Genomic DNA, 19,944 nt, shown 5'->3' on the forward strand with positions numbered 1-19,944 from the left:
CTATCCCTAATATTTGTAGAGAAAAAAAAGAAAACAGCTAATGATGAGTGCAGCTAGAAATGTGTAATGTGAGATTATCAATAAAACAGACACAACTGAAGGTGCATTCATTTTCTTTTTTTAAATTTTTGGTACAAAAATACCTTGTTCTCAATGTACAAAAGTCTGTACAGCAGCAAAAAGATCCAAAAATCACTTTTAAAAACCACCAGTGATTGACCTCCAAACCAAAACAGAATATTATCCTGAAAGTCTAAAAACATTTGTATAAAATCAAAAACACTTCCAACACAGCCTGTTTCAAGAAGAAGGTTCTTATCTGGATAACTTTGCTGAACCCTAACAGGTGTTTTTAAAATCACTCCATATTTTCAGATTTTAGTGGGCACTAATCTGAGATATTTTAAAATAATGTAATTTTTTAGATACATCAGCTGTCATTTCCTGCTGTTGTTCAGTGAACCATACAAAGCCAGATGGATTCTTATTCAGTAGTTTGGCACTAATAGTGGAAACTGTCTTCTCCACAGAAAAACAGTTTTGGTGACATCTCTGAAATATTTCAACCAGTTGGAATCAAATTACTCACTGAACTGATGTTATTATTTATTATTGTGAGAGGGATGGAAGCTGTAGAGGAAAAAAATGGCCTTTGATTCACCAGTCCTTTTTTCTAGTCCTATAATAAAAAGGTGAAAAGAAAAGTTTAAGTGAATCTGCAGGTTCCACTATGAAACATTCAATTTCTTTTTGGATTTACAGGAACTTGCCATAATGGACAGTGCCAGTCAAAAGTGAGGACGCACTTTGTCATTCAAAGGAATGGGAAGGTGTGTCCAAATATTTGACTGGTGCTGTAATTTGGAACCTCATATTGTTTTGAAAACATAATATTTGAAAAAGTGAACTCCTAACACTAACAAAACTTTGTACCCTAACCTCTTATTAAAAGGTGCTTTTGAACAATTCTCAAACACAACAGCACACACACCATGTCACACACTAACCAAGTGTCTGCATTATTTACAGTTAGTGAGTAATTATATAATGCAATATCATGGCTCTCAACAGTTTCCCTTTAATATGTGATGCAAAAGTCAACAGAAAGAGGATGTTCCCTTTTTTGTGCTTGTATATCAGGCTGTGTGAATCTTGAGGTGCAAAGACCACAATGACAGCGATTACACCAAAGAAGACACTTTGTCATTATAGGCAGATAATGTATCCAGTAAGATACATGGTCCCAGAGTAAAGAAGGGTGCAGTAAGACCTCACCATCAATCAAGTCTTCAAGGAACTTTGGTGCAATGTTTCACAATGTTTTCACTTGTGACATTGTTCCCTCTGTGTTGAACAATCCTTTAAGGAGGAAATCACATAGAGGTGGTCACGTTTCATTTTCATCGGTTCATTTGGTCATGACACCCCAGTAAGGCGATTTTAAGTTTGCATAGATCCTTGCATAGAAGTGGCCCTCTCTACCATTTTGTATGAAGCATTACAGGTTTCTGGAACAGTTTCAGAGCATGTGACATTAAATCTCCCCAATCAAACCAAAACTAATAATGCTCCTATTAGTGAGCTGAAGACTGCTGTGGCCACTGTGACCAATTACTGTAAGGGGCACTTAGAGTAACCCTCATATTTAATAGTGTTTAAGATTAACTTTGGAGCCAACAGTGATTAGAGACACTAGATTTAGACTATACACAGGTCTGTATCGTATTACACAGTCTAAACTGTACTGTTAATGACACTCCTAAATATTATCTTGCATACTTCTCAATGTTCACGATTATCCGCAGATTCTTCTCATATTTGTTATTCTGAGGTAAACTGAAACCTGGAAATAGGGGAGCAGGACACAGTTTAAGGCAGGATTGATCAGAATGGCACACCACGCTAATTTGTAAACAGAGCTGGGTTATTTTGCTTCCTATATAAAGTATAATCAGAAACTGCAAATTTTTGCCAATTACAAAGTATTTCTATTATTTTCTGCGAGGCTGGATATGACAACTATGAACTACATTTTTAATTTATATTTGAAAACACTTTCTAAATTCACACAGTAGGAAGCAAAACAAATGCCAACCTGTAATTTACAGTGTAAACTCTCTGTAACTCTTCATAATGGATGACAGTTGGTAATTTGAATATGATCAATGTAGATAACAGATTAATTAATCTGCAGATTAATTCCAATTTCTCAGCTACAATAATAAAATGTTGCTTTTGTATCATGGCATTAAAGGAGAATATGGCATTCTGAATTTTTGTATGTTTCCGTACAGTGGAATTTTTTTTTTTTCTCAAATCAAACAATGGCACTTCTAACCACACACTAGCCTGAAAAACAGATTGCAATGCCAAAAATTTGAATAAAAACGTGTATGAAAATAAATTGTACTAAAAATAAGTATAATAAAAAATAATTGTTTTGTCTACAACAAATGTAGAAGCTTTTACCTACAGTTTGGAAACTTTCTGGTATGTAAAAAAAAAAAAACAATATAATGCAATTAACAGGCTGGAACACATTTTTACATCTCTGTTCAGCCCTGTAATGCAGAGGTACACAAAGTGACACTTTTACAGCATTATGATTGTCAACTAAGCAGTTATGGAACAGCTTCTGTGAAATGAAATATGCCACTGACCTGCCACAGATGTATTTCATATGACAGTCATTATGTCATTCTGCAGCATCTGTGTTATAACGCTGTTCAAAAGTGAGACAGAAAGTGCTATGTGTGCTTCCCATGAATGTTTTTGCAATAAAAGCTTTTGTTTCAGTAGTCTGAACTAAGTTAGTTTAAACAGTTAGACCAAATCATTGCCAGCTGGCTCTTTGCCTTTCAATGGCTCACAACCATCCAAACATTTATTTGGGTTTGGGTTGAGGTAGCTACAGGATAAGCGGAGAATCCCCCCAAAATTAGATTTATTCTCCTTATCAGTCTTCCAAGAAGATAATCTGTCCAAATCCATCCCACCCGTTTTTCTGTAGATGAGATGTCAATTTTCTGCCACATTTGCCCTCTCTCTTTGTCTCTCCTCCTTCAGCAAGACAGGCTGTCAAATGAGTAAACCAGATGCATTTGATGTAATCTCCATATGCTGTGGAATGTGCTTGGTGAGGATAAACATAAAACCTTATATCCGTGTTAATGCTTAGACAACAGAGTGATTCTCTGTCTTCATCAAACTATTTCTGTCTGTGAGGTCCAGCAGAGCCAGACTCTGACTGGTCCTTTCCCCATTTGCATCTGAATCTACAGGCAAATCCGACAAGCCCTGGTCCTTCTCTGAGCTGCTGGGCTCCACATCAGGATAAATAACAAGGAAACAGGCAGTAAGGAAGCCAAGGAAGGAGCCCACAGAGGCCACTACAGGGATGACACGTACACTGCCAACTGCATCTATGACAGCTCCAAGGGCTGATGCAACCAGAATCTGGCTGATATAGACCTGGAAATAGAGCAAAATTTTATGATGCAGACAAATATTTGGAAAAATGCATCATGTTATCATAGTCCTCAGCCAAAATCATGCTGTTTGTGACGAGTTCAAGTCCAATAGCAAAATGTTACACTTGTTTTGGATGTTATCATTCGACTGAATGGGCATTATCAGTGGTTATCACCCTCACAGATATGGGTTAGGAAGGGCCTGCTACATCTACTAGTAGGTGCATATCAGCCTATTGGAATAGGGTTGTGGCACCTATCAGTAGGTAATATGCTGCTATGTTACACTACACAATAATTATGTTTTATGATGTGCTAACACTTTGGTTAAGGTCTGGTTAGGTTTAGGCACAAAAACCACTTGGTTAGGGTTAGTAAAATATCATGGTTTGATTTAAAATGATCACTTGAAAAGTGGTTAAATGTGACAACCATCAGTTATGAATGCAGTAAAAATGTCAGGTTAAACGGCAGTATAATGCAGTGAAAATGTCCCAGAGGCGAACAATGCTCTCAGACTATTGTCTCTTTGCATGCAACTTGCAGGTTGCCAGCTAACTATCTAGCTATCCATCCAACCCGCTTCCTCCTATCAAGGGAAAAATCATCTTATCAAATCATCTTATATTGACGTCATTGGAACTATGTCACTTCCCCAGGTCATAATTACAACAGCCGCTAGATGGCGTCTGTAACTCAAAGGTGACCTCCACCTTACCAATGGATGATAATGCCCTTCTGAACCTACTAGTAGGTGTGGCAGGCCCCTTCCAACCCATATCTATGAGGCTGATGACCACTGGTAACACCCTTTCAATTGAGTCATAATATTAGAAGTGGGTGAATGTTGCCTGTATGGATACTGCTGGGTAAGTTTAGAGGGAATAAGGAGGGGTGTATAAAGTAAAAATGAGTGTAAATGCTCACCTGGCAGGATAAGATAGCGCAGTCAATACCAAAACCTCTTCGAGTGTTTGCTGGACTGTGGTGAATGTACTGAGGAAAGGAACATGAGAGGAGACACTTTGACTTCAATTGCAAATTTTGTTTCCTTTAGATGACTACTTTTTATGATGTAGAGTTCATGAAAGTTTTATTGTGTACCGTCAGTTAGGAACAATAAGTGTGGGATGTGTGTGTGCATGTTTATATTTGTGTAAAAATACCTCTTTGATTTCATGGTACTGCCCAAGTAATGCATAGGGACAGTAGGAGATACTCATTGAGATGATGCCCATGCTACTGATCATCACCATGGCAACATAAACGTTGGGGAAGATCGCCATCACAGCAGTTCCTAAGATGAGGAGGGGGGGAGAGGCTCACGGTCAAGTTAGTGAATACACAGACACATTTTTTTTCCTGCACACATTAAGACAATATGCAAACTCCTCCCAAATCTACTGTATGACATCTTACTGTCGTTAGCTCTGTATTCTATTGTGGCAACTGACCTATCGAGAAGCTCAGAGTTCCAACGATGTAGATGACCCTAATGCTCAGGTCAAAATTATCCAGGGACTTCTGAAGGATAGCTGGTGGAGAGAAATGTCAATTATTGGAGGCAGATATGGGAAGAGGGTATATTTTGTATGTAAATATGACAGTTAAATGATTTGGAATCCTAATTTGAAAATAGAAACTGAGTTTGTGTGTGCGTGTGTGTTTTACCAGAGCAGACAGCAGCAGTAGCAGCGTAGACCACTAGTCCCCAGCAGCCCATCTGTACTCCTCTGTTATAATTTTGTAGTTCAGTGGAATTGGATGGTGCCTGAGAAAACATAATTATTATAGATATATATTATAGACTAGACTGAGATCACAGTGTCTACTGTCTACACAGACGTAGATGTGTGTAACGTGTTGTGTTTATGTGTGCGTTGTATGTCAACAATGATGATCAAACAACATAACACACAAGAGCATGAGGGTGTTTGAGTGTGTGTACCGTGGGGTCTCCATGGTAGATCACTTGTCCCATGAAATCAGTATAAAACACAGCCTCAGCTATAATGGAGAACCACGTGACAAGGTGACACACGCACAGTCTCCACAGCTGCCTCGGCATCTATCGAAAACAGAAACAGAGATGAGAAATCGAGACGAGCAGGTGAACATGGAACAGGACTTTCACAAAAATGGGAGGTTTGGTTTGAAATGTTGTGAATGTGTTGCAGCGCAACACTAAAATAGGAGCAAAAACACCTCAATATTTAAGACATTTCCAATTTACTTCACCTTCAACATGGACAACCAAAGCAGTCGGACAGTTGTGCCCCTGTCTGGTCCCCCCTCACTGCTGGAGCCCTCAGATGACAGACTGCTAGCTGACAGCTGCAACTCCCGCCTGTTCGCAGGCCGCTGGAGGTCGCTTAGATCATTCAGACTGCGGGAGGTGGTGATTGGCCGAGGGGTTGAAGGCCCTGTCCGTCGCAGTCTAAAGCGTTGTGATCCCACTCGTCCATAGTAGGAGAAAGTGAAAGAGGGCTGGAGATGGAAAAAACGAAGATCAGCTTTTTTACCTTGAACCTTTTCCCTAAATCACTTGTGATTATTGTTAAAAGTAAAAAAAGTAAGGATTGCAGTTATACTTGTCTGTAGAAGGTGTGTGGGTGCGGTCGTGTTGAAACTGAGGTACTGGAGGGGCGGCTCGCCACCCTGGAGGAGGCGTGGCCTTTCATTGCATTTGAGTATTCAGAGGAGGACAAGCCAGCATTGGAACCATTGGCAACCTTGGTCTGCTGGACAGGAGAGAAACACATATTAAATACACAAAAATACACTCAGTACATAGGAGTATATATATCTGAAGCACAGTACTAAGATCATCTGTCTTTGAAGAGTTCCATATTATCCCTATTGCTAAAATTGAGATAATAATCACATAGAAAATTACTCTACTTCAGTTCATTTGCTTGTGTGCAAGCAATAAAATGTGTTTCACAGTACTTTCAACATGCATTCATACAATATCTGCAACTGTAGCAGGTGAGTTGTATATCACCTGGGTTTTCAGACTTGAGTCCTCTGAGCCAGAACTGATCTGAAGGTGAGGAGGAAGACAGTTTGTTGGATTCTTAGACAAGGTGGGATTTCTAGGCTCCAAGACCACCATCCCATCAGTAAGGGCAGGTGGTCCATCGGGAGTATTACTGCTATCCAATGGCTTGAAAGCATCTTCTAGATCCGCCCCTGTCTCTGGTAGAAAGCGATGCACCTCTGGCAGGAAGAGTTGTGCGTCTGGGTCTAGGTCAGGATCCAACTCAACTGTAGCGTCTGGCATAGCTAAGACTGAATCGCTTTTACTCCGCACTCGCTCCACAGCGAGGAAGTCCATTTCCCCTTCCTCGGAATCTGATTCTTGATCTTGAGCGAAGGCATCCTCCTCTGCGATCACATCAAGTAAAGGTGGCGTGTGGCCAGCAGGCCTGAAAGACAACTGGCTGTTCGACTCCCCGCTTCCTGTGGCTTTAAGCTGGCAGGATGGGGCAAAAGGTCGTTCAGGGATACTGAACATGTGCAGTGTGACAGAGATAATGAAGATGATGCCTGCAAACAGGAAGAGGACCTGTTCCTGTGACTTAAATGCACGTCCCAGAGCTGTGCCAGTCCAGTCTAGACCACCCAGCATGTAGCCCACTGCTCCACCGAGACCTGGAGAGATGGGAATAGAGATAGACACACATTTCAGTTAATGTGCAGTGCAAGACACAGGAACTGATGTAAGGAATTTCTGACACTGTACTGTTTACAAATGTAAAACATGTTTAAAACATTCTGAGAAGGGTCTTGGAAATAATTTGTGCATTATGACGATGTATGTATATATGTATGTATGTATGTACGTATGTATGTATGTATGTATGTGTGTATTACCTATAGATCTTTTCTTCCATAGCTGATATTGTCTATGTGAACAGTGTGTATGTGTGTGTTTGTGTATGCATGTATGTGTTACCAGCAGAGAAGGCATGAATATTAAGAGCCATATCTTGCTCCTCAGTATCAGCAACATCAAGAAGGTACGCTCTAATTGGTCCCTCAGAGGCATCAGCACAGAAGTCCAGCACCACTACACCGACTACAGTAAGGACAATGCCAATTGGCTGGCTGTTGGGGCTATCACCAATGGAAAGGCCTGAAAGAGCATCACAGTATAAATACAGTTGCGTTAAACAGCGATTAATGTAATTTTGTAAAGCAATAACTCTCTCTGAAACTCTCTACTCACCTATTAATGAGCCATTTAAAAACAGTGCCACCCCCAGCAGCACGCCTACACACAGGGCCAGAATGAACGGTCTTCTCCGGCCCCACCGCAGTGTACAGCGATCACTGGCTGAGCCAATCACAGGTGTGAAGAGGAGACCCAGGATCGGACTGAGGAACCATGTTAAACTGTAATATTGCTCAGGAAGACCTAAAACAAACAAACACAAAAACATAGAAAACAGAATATTTATTCAGAAAGGGATTAGGTGAAAGCTTTTTTTTCCCCCAAAAGGTTTGATATGAAACAATGCTTTACCTCATGTGTCTCCACTTCCCTTGTAACATTTGACAACATAGTTAAATAATAAGCTACATCATTACAGTAACATACTGTGTTGCTGTCTGTGCTTTCACAATATTGTAACCAATAAGTCTTGCAAGACAGCATTTCCCGAGCTACAGTTCAATGAAATAAAAAACACCAGAGGGCACTCCAGTGTTGAAACAGTAACAGTTTTATTTGCTGATATATGATTCAGCAAAAAATAACAGATGCAATTAAGACATAATAAAGGCAGAAAAAGTGTGTGTGTTTGAACTCAGCACTGAGCATGTAGCTTGAAACAAGCTTTGCTGCATGTAATATAGTTACCTTTTGTGTTCATTTTTACACTATTTGCTTTGTATTTCTGATAACGCTAGAACCATTTTTTTCACTCATCATTTATTTGAAAAACATTTTCATTGAATTTAATTAGTTTTATTTATCATAAACCTTGTCTAAAAGTCAGGTTTCCCTAACAGTAATAGTTGTTTTGATTCTCAAATTAACCACTGACTCAACAACTGACAACAACTGAATTACTTATATACTGGGCTCTGTTTTGCGCTGTTATCTTGGGAAAAAAATCATTGAACTAATCTATTCATACTTCTGTCATGCATGAACTTGCCAGAGTTACTGAAATGGTGAACTGCTTGGCAGAGAAGCCTTTTCCAGTTTTTTTCTCCACACAAACAGTTTAAATTTTCCTGTGTTCTGTTGTTTATAAAAGCATGGCATAAATCAGCCCTTGCATTCCGATGCATAGCTGTAGAAACATTATCGCTCTTAAACAGCTTCCTCCGGGTTTTCGAGTGACTGGGACATTTCAGATCATGAGGTGGCCTGTTACAACACCACAGACAGAAATATGCGTCAATCAACCAGGGAAATGGTGAAATCAGCTCCAGTTTAGCCTGTCTAAAGAAAGAAGAAGGCTTCAACATGCATTAATATTAGCAAACACTCATCATTATAGCAATTTCAATACCAATGTGTTTTGGCAATTTTCAACATGGCTCACATATTTATTACATTTATGTGAGACAATGCACCAGCTCTCATTTCTAGCAACAAAAAAAATGTGATGACAATATCCTGATTTTCTACCCCTTATATAGAAGCAGACCTTTAGTTTCAATGTAAAAGTCTCATTGCCTCGAATCCAGTCAGCTGGCTGGACGAGCCGGCTGGTTCTCACGGGAACAACATCTTACCCACGCTGCCTTGCTCCGCTCCTGCCTTCACTCTCCCATATGTCAACAAAACAGCAGCTACATCTACAGTACTTCGCAGTAGCTGACCACAATCACTCTTGAGGTCACAGTTTGGTTCATACTGGAGTGTCACCTTTTCTATCAGTCAATTGTGGGTCATATTTGATAAATACATTTTTGCTGTGCCACTCTCCACAATGAAAAAATATAACAAATTCTGTTTCTCAGAATCCTCAGGCATTCAATGGAATAATCTGATCCTTCTTTAGGGGAGCTTGCTGTAGGAGATTCTTGCTGAACTATTGTTTTCTTTCTTTAAAAACAGGAAACAGACAAAGAAGGAGAATTTTAAGGGTTTCCTGGGTGTTCCTTTTAAAGTGCAGAATAGTATCACTGCATTATTAGCTAGAGTATGTGAGTAGATATGTTTTACATTCCAACTAAGTACAGCATGTTATAAAATCTTTTACTAAATAAAAAACAAACAGAAATCTCTGTGTAGCTTTGAAGGGGTGATTAGTTATGTTTATGAATAACAGCGTTAGGAGTCACTGCCCTAGAAGTGCTTTGGATAAGTGTCCACCTACCAAATAAGGTTCCACAGCATATTTATTTGGAGTTAAGAAGATGTGTCCGTGCAACAGAGCTGCTCCTGTAACAGAGCCTTAAAAATGTGCATCTACTGTACTCACAGATAATCCAAAAGAGAGTACAGTAATAAATACACGTTCAAGCTTGAGGAGCTCCAGGAAATTCAGCTAACTATTATAGATAGACAGATTTATTTGACAATAATATACAAGACTGAAATCACCCAGTCCTGACATACCGTTCAACTGTATTGTACACATACATACATATGTGTGTTTTTACAAGGGTGACTCAGAAGTCAACCCTGTTAAAACCTACTGCTAATGAGTCACCTGCTCAAACTGGTAGTACATCATTCAGGTTTAACATGTTAATGTTTCTGAAGGTGATGTTATCACAACCTGGGAGGTTGTGAGTTTTTAAGCATAGTCTTTCCTACAATATTGTGAACAGGGAGGAAAACAGTGAGACTGAAATGCGCTGTGTTAGACATTCTTGTCATACCTAGCCAGGAGAAAATGCCTTTGTTCCATTTCTGCTATGGTGGCAAACCTGACATCAAGCTGCATCGCCCCTGGGTTAGGGTTACTGCTGGGAACACAGGTTACATGACACAGTGGTGCAGCCAGGGAAAGCCAGAGATCCAGTCTGGCTATTGCAGTGACAGTCAAGTTCCACAACGTTGCTACTGTCGCAGCTGAAGTTAAGACTAGGGAGGCAATGTTCTTGGTAAGGCTGTGGTGGGCATCACCAAACCCAACTATGATGTAGAAAATAAACCAGCAAAAAGATGATGAATCTGGTCCAATTGTCAGTGGGCCTCCCAATTTCATAACACTAACCAGAGGCAGACTGCCACAGATATCACCATGATACCTGACAGAGTAAACAAAGATTGATATACACCAGCTTTGCACTTATATAGCAATACTTATAACCATTTCCCTACTACTGATGTTTCTGCTTGCTTTGAACAAAGCATACAGTGTACATATTAGACAGACAGGTGCACTTGGCCGTGGTATTCACTCATCTGTGAATGCAAGTTGTTGTAATACAGGTTCTGCTAATGTCTGTACCCCATACTGAAAAAGTATTCTATCACAAATTCACCTTGAATACATTAAAATGTGCTGGCAATACAAAAGAATGGAAATTCCTGTGCTGCCCATATTGCTGAATTTTCATCTTTAGGTACCTATGACATCACCAACAGCAGTTTAAGTGTGAAAAGGGTGAGAGTGCGTCTGTCTCCACGACTGTACTGTGTCTCCTTACCTATCTGTAGCAGCACTGGTGTCACCAGGGCTGTTTCCATGGCGTAGCAGAACTCACGGCCAAACATCACTGCCCCGTGCATTACCCAGCGATGCAGAGGGATCTGCATACCTCTGCCCTCTTCAACCATGTCCTCTGCCTCGTCCTTCTCACTATCACTGTCTTTTGCTTCTTCCTTAGGTTTCCTCCTCTCTGGAAGGCCTGAGGCCTCTCCTTCCTCTGCTTCTCCTCCCATTAAGGTCTGATTTAGAGGAACCATTTGTTTCGCTGGATGGTTGGTATGTTGATATTATTTTCTTATATGTGTAAGTACAACTGTACTATGTTATAATGTGCTAATAGAGCATGTAATGTCCATTGTTTTCATCCCGATCACTCCCAGTGAAAGAAGAGTCCAAGATTATTATTCAGGGAGCATCTCTGCTGGTCAGCACCTTCTTGGTTCAAAGCTGAACTGTGACTGTGATCAGTACAATGCCATAGACTTGCAAATAATTGAAGAGGAGGAGGAGGTAGGAATCATCATTATAATGAGATGAATGTGTCCAAAAAAATGATGTGGTAAAAATATATTCCATACATTTTATCCTGTGGCCATCATGCTGATGTTTGATCAGTGTACACAATTCAGTAGGTCAGCTCGAGAGCGGTGGTGTTCCTCGCTGTGGCTTGCGCTGATTCAAAATTCAGCAAAAGCAGAGGAGTCCTGGGCTGCTCCAGAGGTATGTAGAAGGGAGGAGTGGGAAAGAGCAAAAGAGGTGGGAGGATGGGGGTGGCGATATGTTTGTTATGGGTTTCAGTAACTGTGTGTTTGTGGTGAGCTGCTGCTAGGGTTAGAGTAGGTCTGTGACAATGATCGCTGTGGCTTGTCAGTGTGCGTTGGAGCTTGGTGCACGCAGCTTTTGGATTGTGTAAGATTTGAGTGTGTGTCAGCAGAGAAAGTCAGAGTCAAAGCATGTGGAAACTCCTTGGCAAAGAGTCACACAGCAAGCAACCTGCAGAAAAACAGACACCAGTTAGTCTGTAAGCTAAAGCTACAAAATAGAACAGAGGGTAGCATTGCCTTGCCTTTCAACATGTCTGTACAGATATAGAAAGAAACATCAAAGAAGACAAAGTATATATCTTACTATCCATTTTTTTGTAACTATCCAAAATAGGTCAAGGGAAAAATTCTGGACAGCTTCCACGTTGAAAAATGTTTTAGTGCAGCTGGGTCCCCTGACAGGAAACTAAAATTCTTTTGACTTAGGAAAAATGCTGCCCTGCACTAATGAAACAACAAATGCAAACTCAATTTATTTTACGCTACACAAAACTAACCATTTTATGAGGGAGTTGAGGGAGTAGACATCATGTGACAGAATGAGGTAACAAATGACCAAAGCATTTTTGCCACACCTTACCTATCAGAGATTGCTACACAATTTTCCAATGATGTCTTAACTGAGTCTGTTTCAATTAAGTGACATTACCTGCAGCCATAACCTTTGAACCACATGACTAGCAGACAAAAAAAGATCACATGGGGTTTTCATGGGGTAACGGTGTAACCTGTGTGTTATGTAGTAACCACTCTATACAAGTTTTAACCTCCCCTGAACAGGGTTGAAAATGTGTTTTGCACACCGAGGAATGAATGATACTGAGGTGTGTGTGTGTGTGTGTGTGTGTGTGTGTGTGTGTGTGTGTGTGTGTGTGTGTGTGTGTGTGTGTGTGTCTGGGGGTGGCTTGTTGAACCAGTCGGGACTTGTTTTGTCAGGAGCCACTGTACTAACATTAACAATGACTTACCTGTGCTACCTACCAAACAGTTACCTGCTGTAAAGTCTAACTAAATAATGACGAGGCATTATGAGCGGTTTAAGTGTCTGAGGATGTTGCACATGGCAATAGACACATGTGGTAAGTCCGACTGACTGAAATCACCTGACTGGGTGACTCAATGTACTGCTAACTTTAAACTGGCTAACATTACCTCAGCGAGCTAACCTAGGCTGGGCAATGAATCAGAAAGCTAACGTTAGCAATTTACGGCAAAGAGACGCACTCATAGTGAAAAGAAAAAGACGTAATGTACCTGGAATTTTACTCCCGTACGTTAGAGTCGAGCCATTTCCGCCTTCTGTAAATTTTCGATACCGAAGCAGCAAAACTCTCGATTTGGGTTAGCAACCTGGCTAACCTTTGCCAGCTAACCGAGTGGGCATCTGGTTTACTACACTAATCAATCTCAACGGGTTTCCACAGTAACAAAGCGAGGCGTGGTCTGGGGATAACGCGGATGACGTCAGCAAAACACTCACCTACTGTGGGTCAGAAAATCACACTGATGATGATACTTACAGTATATTCCTCATCGATTAATAATGACACCAGTAGTAATCAATTAAAACAATAATGATTGTGTAGGCTTGTAGACAATAATTAATAACCATTCATTTAAAAGAGGTATTATTTCAGAGGTATATTTCAATTGTAATCATTGGTCGGTAATCCTTTAGTTTTTTTTATCCAAATTTCATCCTTCAAATATAAAATCATCAGTAAATCAATTCGTAATACAAAGCAAAGCATTTCACTCGCTTGAACACCTCTTTATTTCTCCCCTAATTCCCCTAATATACATTTAATATGTCTTCTTTCCTGCAAACAGAAGTTCTTATGATGCTACAGCACATAATATCAAACTTTGTTACGATAAAAACATTATTGCAGCCAAACAACTGATGTCCAAACATTCACAATGTGTGTGTCATCCAAGCAAGTTTCATTTCAGTTGTTAACATTTTTCCTCTGTCTCTGATGCTCCTCAAGGGTGAGCAATGTTGCCCTCTGCTGCACAAAAGTGGTTATCATTCCCAAACAATGGGTCTTGAGAAGGGGTCAAGATATGACTGTGAACATGTAATCCAGGCCATAAAACATATCTTTTTGTGGGAAACAGGAACGGGTGTGATCTGTTTTACACTATGTTCCATCTGTATTAATCACCTTATTTTCACACACTTCTTTTGTTAATACCTGCTATTATTTCCTATCCTGTTAAAGCTTTCCTGCAAAACAAAATTCACAGCTATTTACTCCTTTTGCAATGGCAATTGTCGACATGCTCAGCCACAGGATTTATTTAGGGATTACACAACATGATAGGTAACTTTAGTTTGAATATGGCACATAGTCTCTGTGCTCACACACTTTAAAGGTAAAATATGAGTTGAAATATGATTGTATAAAGAATTATAGCACATATGGACGTATGATCCCTACATGCAATAATACTTATAAGTCAGCTTTGTATTGTGTTGTATTTGGCAGCAAACTAGCCCACTAGTTAGGGAGATTGTCCCGTGGATGAAAAGTTGCAGGTCCAAAGTAACAGGATGATATTGTTTAAATGTAGATTTGATTGTCTCTTGTCAAAGTAATTCATTCAAGTAGTTAGCTCTGTTGCACTGGTATCTCCCTTTTTAAAAAATGGGTAATTTCTCATTAATAAATTATTAATAACAGCATTGGCTGTCAATCCTGAGCTCTTCTCACTGTGCCATCACACACTAATGCTGTTATCACTGGTCAGAGTCCAAAAATATCCGCAGTATCTCCCCAGGCGACTTTCAGCTGTCCTCACCCCATACAAGAGGGGATTTACAGTGTATGATTCTTCCCCAGATTGTCTCTCTGCAGTGAGGTGGTAATCTTGGTCATCATGATCACATTACTAGAGATGGCGTTGACTGTTCCTCCTGAGGCCTTGGAGCTGTGCTGCATGCTGATGATGTCACCACTGGTCTGCTCATGATCTGCACGACGGAAAATATTTTTCATTGTAGTCTGGGGAGAGAAAAGGAGAGGACATTATGAGTAAATAACTGAATGAATAATGGAAGGACAAATTATGGCTGGAGGAAAGGATGGGTGGAGAGATGGATAGGTGGCACAGCAAGGATGTATAGTGGATGAAAAAGGCAAGGAGGGGCTTTTGTATATACACATATGCTGTATATACACACATATATAGTAACTTCAGTTTTACCTGGAAATTGTTTGTAACAAAGCAGTAGACAACGGGATCCATACAGCTATTCAAACTGCTGAGTGTTACAGTCAAGTGGTAGACTATCACATGATGAGGCATGTCGGGGTAGAAGTACACCACCACCTACAACACAAAAATACACAAAAAACATAACAGCGCAGCCACATAATTAGACATAATCCTTTAATATTTGACAAAAACATGTTCATTTCATAAATACAGAAAAACAGCAACATATCTTGTGTTATCATCATCTACCCATCATTAAGTTTATCCTGCAACCATTCCACTGTTAAATCTGTACATATCTCATATTAAAGTCTCAGTGAGAGTTTCAGGGTTACAGAATATGATGTAATATTTTATGTAAAACAAAGTGTCACTCACCTGTCTGATGTGGAAAGGTGTGAAGCAGACAGTGAAGATGATAAGCACAGTGGTCAACAGCTGGACAGCCCTCCTTCTCCTCTCCCTGAAAAACACACAGGGAGAGATCCTGCTGTAACATCCCATCAACTGTATGCCAGCAGTGCTTTCAGTGCTACAACTTTTCATTGTTTCTTGTGCATGTATGGTATATTCTTGTACCAAAAGCATGTAAAACACTGTCATTTTATTTTTTTTCAACATCTGATACAGGCAAATAACTGACCAAAACTCAAAAGCTCTTGGTATTCTGGATTCCTTACTTCTTTACTTCAGTCTATGTGTTTAACATTGGTTATACCTGCTTTGCTGCATCAGGCGGCGATCAGCAAGGGCCCACATTATCCGCAAAGTGAAAGCCACAATGACGATGAGGGGCAGAAAGAACTCAGTGATGGTGAGGAACAGGAGCTTTGAGAGGCAGCAGCCCGTGTGCTGGATAGCACTGGAGAGGAAGGAGTAGGTGACCACGATGGCAAATACCCAGACAGAGACACACACACATTTGGCCACACTGGAGCTCCGCCACCGACGGGATGCTTCAACCTGCAAGGACAAAAAAAAAAAAAGTACTTTTAGCTTCCTTTTGTTTATCCAGCATCCAGCATGTTGTGAGGGGATAGTTTACAAGCCCTCACCTGCACTATGGCGAGGTAACGGTCGACACATATGCAGGTCAGGAACAAGATGCTGCAGTACATGTTGACAAAGTAGCTTAAGATGTGCAGGTATGAGCAGGTGAGACAAGCTCCTCCACTGTAGTAAAGCAGGATGCGAGTCGGCAGAGAGAGATTCACCAAGAGGTCTGACACTGCCAGGTTGATGGTGTAGATCACCGAGGTGGTCTTTTGCTTGGTGCGGAAACAGAAAACATAAAGCGCCACAATGTTGAGCACCATGCCCACCTGGAAGAGATTGAATTTTGTCAATTTTGTTGATCAGAGAGTTATTATTCCTTCGATTCACAAAAGGGATTCATGAAATATACCTACTAGGAATATGAGAGAGTTTATGACCATCAGTGCAATCCAAAGGCCGTAGAAGTCATTGTAGAGTCCTTCATCTAAATGAGCTAGTTTTTGAAGATATGCTTCCATGCCACTTCTGTTGCTGGAACTGGCTGTTACAGTCAGGAGGGGAAATGAAGTATTGATAAAAAGCCAGGACTCAGTACTGTTGGAGTTCATTATAATGGTGACTGATGCCGATGTTGATGATAAAGATGATGACGATGTGGATTGGTGAGGACTGGGAGGATGATACAGATGATGATTCAGTGTTGGAGTAGAAACTGTCAGACAAAATGACACAATGTTTAAATTTCAACAAAAGGCTGATACCTGCAAGATATGTAGTCTGTATTTTATTTAAGGATGCTGATGTCCATCCAGATTCTCTATACTCATTTATTCCAGCATGGCAACAGAAAAACACCACAAACACATCTGCCATAGAGCTGAAACAGTAACAGCCAAACTCATTCACACTTACAGGGAGCATCATGGGTTTTGAAATTGTCATTTTCGCAACTTATGTGGTAATGAAGCAGTTTTCTCGTTCTTCTGCTTTCCGACTAGATTGATGCCTGATCAAACCCAAATAAACTTAAATCTTTCTCTCTATCACACACACAAACACACGTCCATCTCAATTCTGCTCTGACGTACACTGAATCCCTTGTCTCTAACCTCAGTTGGTTGTTGCTGTTGGCATGACCACATTGACAAAGCCACTTCGAGCAAGTATTTGGTTTATTTAGACTATCTATTTATATGTAACTGTATTTATTTATTGCTACAGAAATGGGCTCCGAGGGATTATGAGTATATTTATTTCTAGTTTTATTCATTAAGACTAAAAAAAATGTAGATTTTAACTCTTATATGGCACAGATCTTATCCTCATCAGAAACACAGAAAAACCACATTTACGTCCTTCTGGTCAAGATGTGACCTTTAAATGTCAGTCATATGAGGGAAAAGATTCTGTGTGTGGTTTCAGTCCATTTAAATAGCTCAGAGCAGATCAGATCTGTACTACAAAGAGTGGTATAAAGCAATCTTGATCTCACAGCTGGCCTGTTTATTTACCACCAAGATAGATGGGGAATTTTTCTCATAAATCACATACACATACTGGATTAATTATGTGTGTGGACAGGACAACAGTTCTTTTCCAAGGATATTGACAATCTTAAATTTGGTGTCATTTCATAAATCAGTCCATACATTCATATTCAACTTGCAGATGAACATTATAAATGATATTCCACACAACAAGAGAGTAAAAACATTTTCCAGTTTTGAAAATACTGACATAAAATGAAATCCAGCGACTATCCTAATAAAACTGTTCAGTGGATAAAGGTGAAATAAATGCTACAGTATGTACTGTACAATCGCTACTTACAGGTGCAGATGACAGTTAAAAATGCAGACTATTTCAAAGGTGAACAAGAAAGAGTTAACAGATGTCATTGTGACAAAATGCAACATGTCATTTTCATGTTGTGGTGATAATGTTTTACAGTGCACAATCATAATCCTGCTGTTTATACAATTAGACACTCTAGTTAACTATGTGACCCTATCCATATAGTGTTTTCAGCTTAGGGGAGAAAAATATGTAAATGTGAACTGGAATCTATCAGGTAGGAATCTTAAAAACAGCAGAGGGCAGTCTCATGCACACATTTATGTAGTTTTAGACAGTTCTTACTGTTAGTGACTGCAGCATAGTTGACCCATTTAAAACAATGATACCTATAACTGGCTTTATTGTTTTGTGTTGAGTCCATTGACTTCAATACACTAGACTGACTTCAATACACTGAGAAAACTAGAGGTGAAAACATTTTCTCTCTTGTAGCGCCCCAAGAGTGTGAATCCAAAATTGGCTGGAGGCTGGTATGCCACTGTACCCTTCCACGACAAATGTAGTTTAATTGCTCATGTGCATACCAGAATGGAAAAGTTTAGGAAGTGCTCAGCGTAATTGTGTTGTGTATGCTCACGGCTCAAAACTAATCTCTCACAACAAAATAATCATCCAACTGATGAAAAATGTAGTCTATCCAGACTAATGAGAATAACATGCTCAGCTGAGAGTGAGGCATGAATAATGTGAGTCATCTGCATTAACAAGACCAGTCCGGCCAAAGAACATTAAGACCACTGAAGGAAATAAATGGGTGTTTTCACAGTAACATCCTCTGATATTATTCAGCTTACAGGAGCTAGTTCATCATCATTAACAGCGATAATGAGTGTTATGAGCGTTGCTGTGGGGTAATTGTGTGTTAAACCACGTACTTCCTCTGTTCAGACACAAATGATAGTGATAAGTAATACATTCAAGTGGTTTCCATGATGTGTTGTGAACCAAAGCTGGGTTCTGAGAAGATGAACTTTGAACACTAATGTATCTTAATCTGTTATCCAAAGCTACGGACTGTCTTTCTTTGCCAGCTAGGCTTTAGGGTTCATCCTTATTTGGTATTCCCCTGACTTTTCCTCATTGGTGGTTTGTGGACAATGAATTGTCTGAACCACTTTCAGATGGACTGCCATGAAATTTGTTACAGACATTCAAGTCCCCCATGTAATAACTTCTGTTATCCCTTAACTTTCCCTTTAGCTCAGGTCAAATTCTTAATTTATCCAATACTTTGGTTTGTGACCAAATACCTAATGAAACTAATGAAAAAAACATTACAAAAACAATAACATTCCCATGATTTTCAGTTACTTTCGATTTAGTGCTAATTAGCAAATGTTAGCATGCTAACACGCTAAACTAGCATGCATGGCTGTCGACTCTTTTTTTTTTTTTTTTAATTAATCAAAAGCTCATTCCTGCAGTGTGCATGAGGATAAAAGAAAAATCTCAGCCTACATTGATATAGTCATTCATTTATAATCACTCAAAATTGTTGTAGTTGATAATTTGGCCTTAATAGTGGCCAGCAAAATTAGTTTTGGGCAACATGATAAAACACAATTATGCAGATACTGAATAAAATGCTAATACCAACTGTTGGAAAAACTAACTGCATTATTATCAAAACGTTTGATGTAAAGTTGTTTTTCATACAGACATACAGTGTTTGGATTATGGTAATTTTGAAAGCTTATCATCATAAAATGTGACTTTAGGCGTCCCAGAACATTGTCCTACATGCTATTTTTTTGCTGATAAGACACTGCATCTGCATATCATTGACATTAAATCAACAACTCTGAAATGTTACATGTCAGTGAATCACTTCTGGTGATATAAACATGAAAAGCTACAATGCTTCAACTGGACACCGCATTTATTGGAGCTGTTGTAATCCTAGAATCCTAGAATAAACTGACTTCAGAGGCACTAACTGAAAAAAGATTGAAT

At 39.7% G+C, this 19,944-nt stretch overlaps 2 protein-coding genes across 6 annotated transcripts; both read right to left on the reverse strand.

The window, feature by feature from the left end:
• Positions 1 to 96: 96 nt before the first annotated feature.
• On the reverse strand, positions 97 to 13,335 carry slc45a4b (solute carrier family 45 member 4b). Of its 5 annotated transcripts, XM_044359636.1 has the most exons (15): positions 13,171 to 13,335; positions 11,091 to 12,085; positions 7,702 to 7,890; positions 7,429 to 7,608; positions 6,475 to 7,124; positions 6,062 to 6,211; positions 5,709 to 5,957; positions 5,419 to 5,538; positions 5,142 to 5,241; positions 4,925 to 5,005; positions 4,637 to 4,767; positions 4,398 to 4,466; positions 3,409 to 3,471; positions 1,780 to 1,843; positions 97 to 1,359 (listed from the first exon to the last, which is right to left on the reverse strand). In XM_044359636.1, exons 2-14 carry the CDS (start codon positions 11,347 to 11,349, stop codon positions 1,796 to 1,798), a joined length of 2,289 nt encoding a protein of 762 aa, XP_044215571.1. In that variant the 5' UTR covers positions 11,350 to 12,085; positions 13,171 to 13,335; the 3' UTR covers positions 97 to 1,359; positions 1,780 to 1,795. The 5 variants fall into 5 exon arrangements, 4 of the variants coding, with proteins under 4 accessions (XP_044215571.1, XP_044215570.1, XP_044215567.1 ...); XR_006404539.1 differs by having other exon boundaries at positions 1,780 to 3,471; XM_044359635.1 differs by having other exon boundaries at positions 97 to 1,843.
• A 484-nt stretch (positions 13,336 to 13,819) lies between these two features.
• gpr20 (G protein-coupled receptor 20) lies at positions 13,820 to 16,769 on the reverse strand. The gene is made up of 6 exons (XM_044359755.1): positions 16,548 to 16,769; positions 16,194 to 16,460; positions 15,857 to 16,101; positions 15,517 to 15,601; positions 15,127 to 15,252; positions 13,820 to 14,924 (listed from the first exon to the last, which is right to left on the reverse strand). Exons 1-6 carry the CDS (start codon positions 16,740 to 16,742, stop codon positions 14,739 to 14,741), a joined length of 1,104 nt encoding a protein of 367 aa, XP_044215690.1. The 5' UTR covers positions 16,743 to 16,769; the 3' UTR covers positions 13,820 to 14,738.
• Positions 16,770 to 19,944: the final 3,175 nt, after the last annotated feature.

The sequence above is a fragment of the Thunnus albacares genome, chromosome 8 (assembly GCF_914725855.1).
Source record: "Thunnus albacares chromosome 8, fThuAlb1.1, whole genome shotgun sequence".
NCBI classification, from domain to species: Eukaryota; Metazoa; Chordata; class Actinopteri; order Scombriformes; family Scombridae; genus Thunnus; species Thunnus albacares.

Bases quoted from the DNA above. Each gene is read 5' to 3' on its own strand.
- slc45a4b (XM_044359632.1), bottom strand. From the start codon at position 11,349: ATGGTTCCTCTAAATCAGACCTTAATGGGAGGAGAAGCAGAGGAAGGA. The intron at 7,125-7,428 runs GTAACACATACA...CCATCTCTCCAG, and splicing joins TATTCATGCCTTCTCTGCTG to GTCTCGGTGGAGCAGTGGGC. The intron at 5,006-5,141 runs GTAAAACACACA...TCTCTCCACCAG, and splicing joins TACTGCTGCTGTCTGCTCTG to CTATCCTTCAGAAGTCCCTG.
- gpr20 (XM_044359755.1), bottom strand. From the start codon at position 16,742: ATGAACTCCAACAGTACTGAGTCCTGGCTTTTTATCAATACTTCATTT. The intron at 15,602-15,856 runs GTATAACCAATG...TGTGTTTTTCAG, and splicing joins CGCCTGATGCAGCAAAGCAG to GGAGAGGAGAAGGAGGGCTG. The intron at 14,925-15,126 runs GTAAAACTGAAG...TTCTCTCCCCAG, and splicing joins TTGTTACAAACAATTTCCAG to ACTACAATGAAAAATATTTT.